This window comes from Echinops telfairi, unplaced genomic scaffold (genome assembly GCF_000313985.2).
Source record: "Echinops telfairi isolate 266 unplaced genomic scaffold, ASM31398v2 ScPeMD7_15;HRSCAF=58, whole genome shotgun sequence".
In the NCBI taxonomy this organism is placed as follows: Eukaryota; Metazoa; Chordata; class Mammalia; order Afrosoricida; family Tenrecidae; genus Echinops; species Echinops telfairi.
In genome coordinates, this window is record NW_022103912.1 from 11,476,376 (window position 1) to 11,487,940 (window position 11,565).

The 11,565-nt window shown below is 45.7% G+C and overlaps 1 protein-coding gene across 1 annotated transcript in view; it reads left to right on the forward strand.

The window, feature by feature from the left end:
• The window catches only part of MGAT5 (alpha-1,6-mannosylglycoprotein 6-beta-N-acetylglucosaminyltransferase), a 416,629-nt gene that overhangs the window by 111,600 nt on the left and 293,464 nt on the right, over positions 1–11,565 (forward strand). Inside the window, exon 2 of the mRNA XM_045287418.1 lies at positions 3,043–3,425. Coding sequence (XP_045143353.1) covers positions 3,185–3,425 — 241 coding nt within the window. The 5' untranslated portion in view covers positions 3,043–3,184. The remainder of the gene's footprint in view (positions 1–3,042; positions 3,426–11,565) is intronic.

Here is an 11,565-nt window from a genome sequence, read left to right on the forward strand (position 1 = left end):
TAGGGCTCTTAGGAGGCTGCAGTGAGCGAAAGCAGGCCTCGTTTAGAGCAGTGCTTGAAAGGTGCTGTTGGCTGGTGCCCGCAGCTTGGCACTGGACTGGTGACAACACAGCACGCGCAGTGGAGCATGCATCGCGCTGTCTGGTCATGCCCCGTCCCCATGGTCAGTTGCTGATTAGATCCCTCGTGGTCCGTAGAGTCTTCATTCACTGATAGAATCGGCAGGCCTTTCTTCCTTGTCTCCGTCTGGAAGCTCTGGTGAAGCCTGTGCACCATGATCGTGCACAAGCCGGCACTGACAGATGCAGTGCACGAGGTGCGTCGGCCAGGAATCTACCCATGTCGCCTGCATGGAGGATTAGAGTTCTGGCACGGACCCGCCACTGCCCTTACCGGAAACATACTCAAGACTCAGACTCACTGCCCTCAAATCAAATAACTAGTATTTAGTTATTATTTACTATGTATTATTATTAGCAGTCGTGTGAGCAACTTACTCGTGACTGCTGGTAGGCAGGCAGTGAGTGGGGCCAGCCACCATGGATTATCTCTGAAAACTCACTGCTCTAAATTCACTACCATTTCCTCCCAGGTGGCTGGAGAAGGAAGTGTCCTTGGATGAAATGGGTGCATGCTCTGAAATACCCCTGAATTGGCCCCCGCTGGGAGATCCCTGCCATACCTGGAAGGTGATGCCATGGCCTTTGGGTCCAGGCTCTCTCCGGAGGGCATGAGTCTCTTCCCATTGCTGGAGCCCATCTGTAACCTATGTGTGGGCCCCACCTTGTGGGCAGCACTGATTTGGGACGCCAGCCAAGTCTGGGCTGGTATCCGAGCGGGACTGGCCACCTGTTTTGACACTGTGCCATCTAAGTGTTCATTTTGCCCCTCCCCCGGTGGGGGTGAAAGTGACAGCCATGGTGAATCCACTACCACCTGCTTTGAGTTTCCTGTGTTGCCATGAGCAAGTGAGCAGGGAGGTGCAGCTGTAACCTGCTGATCGATCCCACAGACCACTGACTGCAAGGATGGCTTACACTTGCCTCTGGCTCATGGCCACCTTATGAAGGAAAGGCTGCCTGGTCCCGTGCCGTCTCCCCGAGTGATCTGAGTGTATCTGAGTCCATGTGGTCTTGTTGGGCAATTCCATCTCATGAGGGTTTCTCTTGTTTTCACTAAGCCTCTGCCCTACCAACTGTGATGCCCTTCCGTGGCCATTGGCCTTTTCTGAAGACATGTCCAGAGTGAGTGAGCTCAAGTCTCTCTCCCTCCTTTCTTCGAGATGATTGAAAACCCTTTGTGACCCCCTCTCCGCCCCCGACACTCCCATGTACACTGGGTGCCTTCGGCACATCTGTCCAGTGCTGCACGGGTTACCTGTGGCCCAAAGAACTCTAGCTTCTCATTGCCTGCAGGACCTAAATAATATCGAGGTTTCCACCCGCCCCCCACCCTGGCTAATGACTGCTGAGGGAGCATCACTTCCTTGTTCCACTTTCCAGGTGCGTGTGTACCTCTTCTTGCCAGAAAGGTGGAACAGTCAGTGTGTACTTTAAAATTACAGGTACACGCAGTACCTGATGGAGAGCCAACCCCACTCTCAGTTTGGGGTTTTGCTGACATTCAGTAAGAACTGGTTCCCATCTCCCTCCACCTTGCCATGCAAGGTTTGCGCATCTGCACAGCTTCTTGCCATCTTAGAGATTTCCCCTCTCAGCTTACAGATCCCGAATCATAACATCAAATCAGCTAATATTTTGAAATGGAAGTCCTGTTTGTGTTAGTCTGGGTAGGACTAGAGAAACAAATTTCTTTTTTTCTTTTTTTTTTTGAGAAACAAATTTCTAGAGATACTCATATGTGTATAAGAAAGAGGTTTATATGCAAGAGCATTCGGGTATTGAGAAAGGATCCCAGCCCAGTCCAGATCAAGTTCATAAGTATGGGCTACCAATCCCCACATTCGAATGGGTCCAGGGAGAGGTTGTGTAAATAAGGAGCAGAATGAAAGAGACATCAGACAAGATAAGGCATGCAGTTGCTCACCTCCCGGACAGCCATGATCTCAGCAGCCAGGTCCAGCAGAGAGCAAATATATTTCTGACTAAGACTTATATACACTTAGGGAGTGTGCAAGTCCCCCTAATTACAGGTAACCACAGACGTAACAGGAAGGGGCTGTACAATGGGCATACGTGCGACAGGAAGGGGACAAGCTAGGTGTGCACACACAATAGGAAGGGGAGATACTAGGGGTATGCATGTGACAAGGTGGGCAGACTAAAGTCAAGATGGCAGCCTAACCTTCACGCACTTGAGTTAGCTTGACCTTGTCTTTGGTCTTTCCTTTAGGGGAATAATCCACTATCCTTATCCCAATGGAGTGGGCCCTACTTAGGACGGGACAGACTGTAGAGTCTGATTGCTCCAGATGACTGATAACCCTCAGGGAGATAACTCATAAGCAGTTGACCACCAAGTGTATAGTCAGTTGACCAGTGTTAGCAAGCAGCATGTTAGGTTTGGCATATAATATGGGGGGATATCCTGGGGAAAAAATCTGTATCCCACACATAAATGTGATATTAGCCCATATGTCAAATACCAATCTATAAAGTCCTTTTGAGACTCACAAAACACACGCAATGATGCCAGATCCAGGAAGATCACAGGCCAGTGGGTGGAAGGTCTTGTGGCTCCAGTGGTGATGTAAGCATCTTGGCACTGGCAGGGGTCTCCAAGTGGCTCCTCCAGCTCCATGGCTCTAGTCTAGCTCCAAGTGTCTTGTTCAGCAGCAGTGTGGCCCAGAGAGCTAGTGTGGGCCCCGCCTCCAGCGAGCTATTTATCTTCTTAGCGCCTGAGTTCATCAAGCTATGACCTGATTGACAGGCTAAACTCCACCCCATTCACTCTTAAGTCTCAAATTGACAACAGATTGTGTAACTACCACACTGTTTAGAACTGTTTAAGGAAAACAGGACTTTCTGGTTGATTGCACCATCTCCCCACTGGCCACGTTACTAACTTTCTTCCTTCTCCACAGCAGAATGGAAGTGTGGGAAGGACGTCGACTGATGCAAGAGCCCGAGTGAGACCCACCCACTCGCCAGCGCAGGCCCCACCATGCGCTTATGTCTACCTTCTGTGCTGTAATTGCTGAGGGCCTGTGAACACGCCGGAGCACAATGGCTCTCTTTACTCCCTGGAAGTTGTCCTCTCAGAAGCTGGGGTTTTTCCTCGTGACTTTTGGCTTCATTTGGGGCATGATGCTCCTGCACTTCACCATCCAGCAGCGAACTCAGCCTGAAAGCAGCTCCGTGCTGTGCGAACAGATCCTGGACCTCAGCAAAAGGTACATCAAGGCGCTGGCAGATGAAAACAGGAATGTGGTGGATGGGCCCTATGCTGGAGTCATGACAGCTTATGGTAAGCAATGTGCTCGTGGGCCTTTCCTGGGGGAGAGGGGCATGGCTTTGCCTTGATGGGACCCCGAAGACTCTTAAGGCATGGTCTTGACAGGGTTCAAGTGTTTGGGGCCACTGCCTCCCTGGGTGTTCATTCCAAGATTGCCCACAGAGGTGTGTTTCTTGAAAGATGATGCCCTACCTATTCTTGTTACTGTGCTGCACTGCCCTGCACACACAGACAACTCACCCCACGAGCAGTGGGCAGTCCCGGGCCTAGTCTGCCGGTTGTTGTTAATTTGCAGGTAGCTGCCCTGTCTGGGAGTATGTTCAGAGAATGCAGAAAATGTTCTCATTATCTTTCAGTAAACAAAACTTAATTGGGCCTGGTGGGGTGAAACAGGGAGGGATGGAGGAATGTTCCAGGGATTCCCAGGAACCCCGAGCCAAGCGTGGGCCTCCTCCAGGCAGGGCTTCGGACATGAGGGCACACACGCTAGCCGATCACGGTGGCCTTTCGTTTTCTTGCTTTTACTACTCTTGTTTCTTATCTCTTGTTTACTACTCTTGTTTCCCTCACCCTGGAAGAAATCTTTTGCTTTTTCGTTAGGGTATCACACAAATTTTTTTTTTTTGAAATGAGGTAGGGGGGAAAACATGGAATATAGCTTATTGTTTTCATTTGGCAAAGCAATCTTGTAGTGCACTAATATGGAACCTTTTGGAATCCATAGACCAACCCACAGCAAAGGACAAAGAGAAGAAAGTCCCATCGAAACCTGCCACTCCAGGGGGTGCCTGGGGGGCAGGGGGGCTAATACTGATGAGGGCAAACATGAAGGCACTGTTCTCAAACTGACTATGTTAGTCATTGCCCAACGCTTCCTGACATGACTGAACTATGGTTTGTGAATTTATGGCACTAACGCAGTTAACACATTGCGGACGGATCCCAAGTTTACTCGCGTTTCGTGCGCCATCTGCTATGGATGGATCACGAGATAACTCGTGATTTCTACACGCTGTCTTCAGATGCCATCTGCTTGGATATATTTGAACTACTTCATCTATTTAGGTGTTTACATCAGTAGTGAATGTATCAAATGCGATTGTCTTCATGTTCTTTTCGTTTATTTAGCATTTTGGTTAAATCAAATAGTTACTATTTGTTTGACTGGTTTTGCAAGGATTTGTGCACGTATCATGATCAAACCTCAGTGAAATGTAAAACGTCACCTAAATCACTCAAGGGGTCTCCCGTTACACAAAAAGACAGGAAGAAATTCTCAGCCCTAATTCTTCTAATTATTCAATATAACATGGATGAAGTTGATTAGTTTTACAAGATCGTTCATAAAAGTGAAAATGTTCTGCATACATTGCAAATTATTGTTTCATAATGTGAGGCGTTTTATATTCAAAAACAAAGTTATCAATAAATATGATAAAAACTTGATGAGATGTAAACCCATTTATGGTTCAATGCAAAAAAACAAAAACAAAAACCTAACAGCCAAAAAAATACCTGGCCACTTGGGTAAGTTAGTAAAAAAATATCCGGTCTTTAATGTGTTAATTTTTTAAAAAAAGTAAAAACAAAACCTGTCACTCCAGGAAATAATCACAATTTATACTGCAATGCCTTTCTTCCTGATATTTTCTATACATGCGTGCAAAACATAGATGCATAAAGGCTTACAAAACAAAAATTGAGAAGGAGACTTGGATTACAGCTTGCTCGTCAACACCCAGCTCTCCTGGAATCAGTCACTTGCTCTCCTGAGGCCCTGAGGTGTAGACAGTGACCTCTTGTCACTGTTCCGTGACAGAGCCAGGCTCCCGTGGTCTCGTGTGTACGATGCTTACTGTGAAAGAAAGACAAGGATGGGGCTGGGAAAGGTGAAGACTGGTCTGTGATCCAACCAGGGAAGATTCCTGAAATGTGTAGACGCGAAATACGGATTCTGAAAATGTGCAACAACAGAGTAAAGCATCAGTTAAAATACACCACGACACTCATACATATAGTTAGATAATTAAATAATATATATTAAAGCTCAAGGGACCTGGATACTTTTATTTCATTTACTTTTCTTTGGGGGCCAATGGCTACTTTTAAGGAGCAATGTCAGCATTCTGTTTGAGTGCTTATTATTTGGGTTACTTCATTATCTGCCTTTTTTATTAAAATCCGAGATTTGATATTCTTTTTCTGCATTGTCTTTTAACGTCTGTGTGTAAAATTTCACTCGATGATCTGGTAGAATAAACGCCTGAGACTGTTTTGAGAGCCCACTTTTAAAAAACAGCCAGGTGGTGTTCAGAGGGTGCATTTTCAGTTAGGGCTCCCCAGAGTGTTGCTGCCCACCAGAATGAAGGCAACGAGTGAACCGCCAGCCTTCTTGTCACAAGTGTGCATCATGTAACATTAAAGTTTCTGCTTAGAGATAGCCTAGTGGGGGAGAAATAGGAGGTGAATCCGGTAGTGTTTAACTTTTTCTGTTGACCTTCATCGCTCGAATTCTTCTTTGGAACGTAATGCAGTCTGGTAAGTTTATAGTAAATAATTTGTAGGCTTTCCATTTCTCTAGTTATTTTTAGCAGTTTTTATTTATTTGTACAGCTACAACGAAAAGTCTCATAGAGAAGGTTGTCTTTCACTATCTAAAAGGCCAGGATCTGGTCTTAGCTTTTTAACCTCACAGAAGTACCACCACCACCACCACCAACAACATCGAAAGCAGCAGAACCTCCTAGAGCTGTCTGTCAGAGTTCCTGCCACCTTACATGCTTAGAAAAGAAGCTCGCAGAAACCCACAGGTGCAGGTTTCCTCTGTCCTATGGGCCTACTGTGCTTCAGAATGGCCACAGTGGCAGTGCCTCGCTTGGTTTGAAAATGCTCAGAAAGGAGCCCTGGGAGCACATGGGGCTACAAACCTACCGACCACTCCACGGGAACAGGATGTGACAACCTGGCTCCAGAAAGACTTGTCAATGAGTTTGAGATGGTTTTTGGTCCATGTGCTTAGATTCATAGGACTTTGGAGTTCCAAGGCACAGCTACCCTGTTTCCCCAAAAGTAAGACATCCCCCGAAAATAAAACCTACTTAAAGTTTTGCCTCTCGCTGAAATATAAGACAGCCCCCTGAAAATAAGACCTCTCCCCCACAATAAGGCCCCCCCGAAGCTACTGTAACTCTGGACTCTGGACTGTAGTGGTGGGCGCTGCCGCCCAGCTCACTGTTGGGCACAGCACAGCCAGAGCAGACAGGAAGTGCGAGGTCTCTTTTAATAAAACAATAAACAATAAAGGTGTACTGTATTCTTCATGGAAAATAAGACATCCCCTGAAAATAAGACCTAGTGCATCTTTGGGAGCAAAAATTAATATGACACTATCTTATTTTCAGGGAAACAGGATAAATATATTTATTCCAGCTTCCCCCCTTTACAGATGAACTTTGGGAAAGTAATTCTTCTTTTTCTGAAAACAAAGAACTGGAGATAAAGAAAGGCTCCAAATGTAACACTCACTGCTATATTTTTCTTACCTCAAATCAACTTGACAAAGTGTTCTTCGAAGCCAGTTTCTGGAATCATAATGGACTATGCATGGAACCCGAACATGGATCAAGAGCCAGTTTTGCAAACAGAACAGGGGGATACTATTGTCTGGCTTAAAATCAGGAAAAGATTGGATTCTTTCACTGTACTTACTCAATCTGTATGCCAACCAAATAATCAGAGAAGCTGGATTATATGAAGAAGAATGGGGCTTCAGATCTGCAAGAAGGCTGATTAACAACCTGCCTTAGAGAAATGGCACACGCTTGCTTCCTGAATGTGTGGACCCGTAGCACTTGCGATGAAAATCAAGCATTATAGCCCTCTGTATAGATTACAACTCAATGTAAAAACAAAACAAACCCACTGCTCTCTAATCTACTCTGATGCACAGAGGAGCCTATAGGCCAGGGTAAAACTGCTCCTGTGGTTTTCCGAGACTATAATTCTTTACAGTAATGGAAAACCTGATCTTTTTCTGTTAGAGCAGCTGGTGGCTTTGAACTTCTGACCTCATGAAAGTAGCATTCAAGAAATCCAGTGGTGCATTGCATTGGGTAAATCTGCTGCACCAGACTTCTTTAAAGTGTTGAAAAGCAAGGCTGTTAAGAAGTCCCCAACCCAAGCCATGGGATTTTCAGTCACCTCATGTGAGAATTGACATTGAGCAAGGACGAACAAAGGGTCAATGAATCATGGTGCTGCCGAAGAATATCGGACTGTCAAAAGAACAAACAAATCTGCCTGTGAAGAAGTACAGCCGGAGTGCTTCTTAGAGGCAAGGATGGACAGAGTTCATCTCTCTGATTTTGAACAGGTGATTAGGAGAAACCAGTCGCTGGAGAAGGAGCTCATGCTTCTATAATGTGGTCCATTAGACTTGGTGGAGAGACAGCGAAAAAGAGGAAGGCTCTCAAGGAGATGGATTGACCCAGTGGCCACAACAATGGGCTTAAGCATCCGAACAATTGGGAGGATGGTGTTGTGTGTTTCGTTCTGTTGTCCATAGGTTTGCTCCGAGTCGGAACTGACTCCGCCCCCTAACAGCACCATGTTCATGGGCTTGAGGTTTGAGCTGGTAGGAAAAAAAATGATAGAAATTTACGAGGAGCTTTTTGAAGCCCGCTTGTATATGCGATCATTATGTGGCAGGATCCCTCTGAGTCAAAGTTCCCGGTGTCAGCACTGGATAGCAATTTGGATGCTCATTGTGCTGGGGAGGGTGTTTAACCACATCCCTGGTCTCTACTCATTAGTTGTCAGTGGCAACCCCTTCCCCACTGTGAACATCAAAAAATCATCAAGGCCACCACCCGATGTCAAAATTGCCCTTACTCCCACCTCTGAGACTTGATGCAATTAAGAGTTGAAATAACAAAACACTTTCTCACACCATCGTCTAGTGGAAAGTTTGGCTTGGACTAGTTAACATTAGATAGCATAACATCCTCCCCCTCCTCAGTTCCCAGTTCAGGGCTCCCATGGCTTGGATTGAGACAAGAGGGTTGAGCCAGAGGTTGGTATGGTCCGGGCCCAATCCTGGAAAGCTGACAGACATCCTGATGAATCCATCAGTGTCGCTTGTAGGCACATGGCAGGCTGGCAGCTGCTGCAGTTTACATCCGGCAGAGTCTAGAGGTGTTCAGTGATTTCTCCGGGGCCATCAGCTTGCCGTCTCTTCTGCCATGGAGTGGTCCTTGTTCAGTGCATTCGCTAGATGGCTGCTCTGGAGAGCAAAGAGCTGCTCCATGGGACTGGGCCTTGTGTCTGCTAGTGAACATGCAAAGAGCATGCTTTCTCTTCTCACCTGAGATTAGCACAATCCAAGACTCCCAGGGCCTTTTACAGTGTGGCAAGTGTTTGAAGAATCACCGTGACTGGTTTTAGATTTTACTCATTTACTACAATCTTTAGATTTTACCATTTAATAGAAACCTTGGCATGAGATCCCTGAGCAGGATACAGCAGACTGGGGGTCATATTCAGCTCTCTTTTGGTAAATAAAATTTCATTGGGACACAATCGTGCCCCTTTGCCTGTGTATTGTCTATGATTGCCCTCATGCTATAGGGCTAGAGTTGACCACAAAGCTGGGCATCTTCACTATCTGACCATTAAATGTTTCTTGGCCCTTAATCAGTCTTTCCGTGTTTTTGAGATATTTTGGTGAACCCAATCCCTTCCACCTTGTCTTTGGCTTACTCAGGGTGCCTTCCCTGCTCTCCGTCCTCTGGGAATACAGTGTCTGAGGGCACTTGGGAGTTGTAATGGGAGGAGTGTGGCTTGCGGAGTGTGCTGGGTTGGTTTTGCCACGTCTTGACTGTGCTGTCTGGGCCAGAGGTGCTGGCTTCTATTTCATCAGGTGACTGTAGACTGAGTGAGAGGCTGCGTGTCAGGTGCCTTTATGCCCTTGATGTTTCTTGACTTGATTTGTACTCAAATGATAATAGAGCTTTTCAACATTACCAAGTGCCTCCCCCACTCTACCCCCATCCGTCTTAAGCCCTATTTGGGGATTTGATGCTTCTGAGTTATTTGGGGACTTGGTCATTTAAGGGACTTGGCACCTCGGGCATCTTCCGTACAGTGTGTGTAGGACAATCAGAGCATTCATTCATGGCGTGGGGAGGGTTCCTATGTGTGTGCCTGTCACGCTGAGAGCAGCATGTTGGCACCCTTGGGGGCTGGACCCTTAGCAGCTCAGTCTTCACTCCTAGCGCCCAGACTGCCTGTCAGTGTTGTGGCAGGATTGAGTTAGTGCGTCTATCGCTCACCTGAGTCAATGCCACTCTTGTTTTAAGGTGAATTTGATTTTTTGTATCTTAATGGCCTGACCCAAATTCTGATCCCTGGTGATCACTTCTTATCTAACAGGTCATCACCACTTGCGTTCTCGAGTGAACATAAATGGAAACATGAAGCAGGTAAGTCGCGGCCCTTGTGACTCACGTATTGTTAATTCTCAGTGTCTGGCCCGCTTGATTCTTGGGGTCCGGAGAGCTGTGCCTGGGAGCAGTTCCCAGCTTGGACAGCAGCATCTAGGTGCTCCTCAGCTTTTCTCGGCCAGCCGCCACTCCCAGATCCCATTTTAGGGCTGTCCAGCTTCTGCATTGACCTCTGGGCTCCGTAGCCCCATCCTCCCTCCCTTCTCTTGCCTCCTGGCTCCCTGAATTTCTGCACTGTCCCTTTGTCTGGCTTTGACCCATCAAACGTGACACTTAGGTAAATGTGTGTGCCATTGGCTGGTGTCTGTCAGCTGGTGTTCAGGCGTTGGAGCTAGTGGTTGCAAGTGATAGACAAGCGTTGTGAGTTCAATGATGTTTTCTTGGAGGGGGGAGAAAAACAATAAACAAGGGAATGTCATTGATAAATTTTAGGCAGAACAATATGGTATTTTTTCTGCCTAAAGAGATAACAACTTCTTGTGTCAGTCCGTATTCTTCAGAGAAATCGAACCCATGCATATATATATGAGGGGATTTTAAAGAAAGTTTGTAGAAAGTGAAGTGAAAAGATAAAAAATTAACTAATATAGGCTGTATCAAGTTGCAGCTATGTTTGTAAATGCTGGTACCAGCCATTTAGTCCATCCCTAAGGAACTGAAGGGTTGGGAATTTAACTCTGCCAGTCCTGTTTTTAAATTTTTCTTTTCTTTCTATTTTTTAACACTATGAACTAAAGACATGTGGGCCCCCTTTCAAGATTTTTTTTGCTTAGGAACAAAAAGAAGTTAGAGGGAGCGAAATCAGGACTGTACGGTGGATGCTAATGATTTCTCATCAAATATCTCGCTAATTGCCCTGGTTTGATGAAAGGAATACACAGGAGCATTGTTGTGATCGAGAACAACTTTCTGGTGAAGTTTTTCTAATAAAAGCTTTGGCTCACTTTCTCAAAACAGGGCCCTTATTAATAAGCAGATATTTGTGTTCCTTGTCAATCCTGAAGGTCAACAAGCAAAATGCCCGAGCATCCCAAAATCCTGCTGCCCACGACCTTTGCACATGTGCAGTTCGCTTTTGCTTTGACTGGACCCTTTCTGTCTTTTTGTAGCCATTGCTTTGATTATGCCTTGTCATCGGCCATCATCTCTTGTTCCAATTCTTGGAAGAAATGCTTCAATATCTTGATCCTAGTGTTAAAAAAATTTGCATCAAAAGTTCTCATCTCCAGCCTATCTATTTTTAAAAATCAGTCTTATTGTCATATGCTTCACATGTCATAAAATCCAATCATTCAGTGATATTAAGATTTGTGTAATCATCACCGCAATCAATCTCAGAACATTTTCTTCTAGTGGTCGTCGTCGTCTTTGTTAGCTTCTCCTTGTGCACCATCCTCCCCTACCATGCCCTTAGGCAAGTATCAGTCCAATACTTTCCCTATAGATCTACATATCCTGGATTTCATATGCAGAAAATCGTACAGAACACAGATAGGAAGCAAACAACCCCACCCCCCACCCCCACCCCAACACGGATTAGACAAAGCATTAAAACAACCAAAAAAACTCAATCAAAAAGAAAGCAGGAAATATTAAAAAACTGAAATAACTCTAAAATGGGTTAATAGGGAGATCAAATAATAAGGTATTAC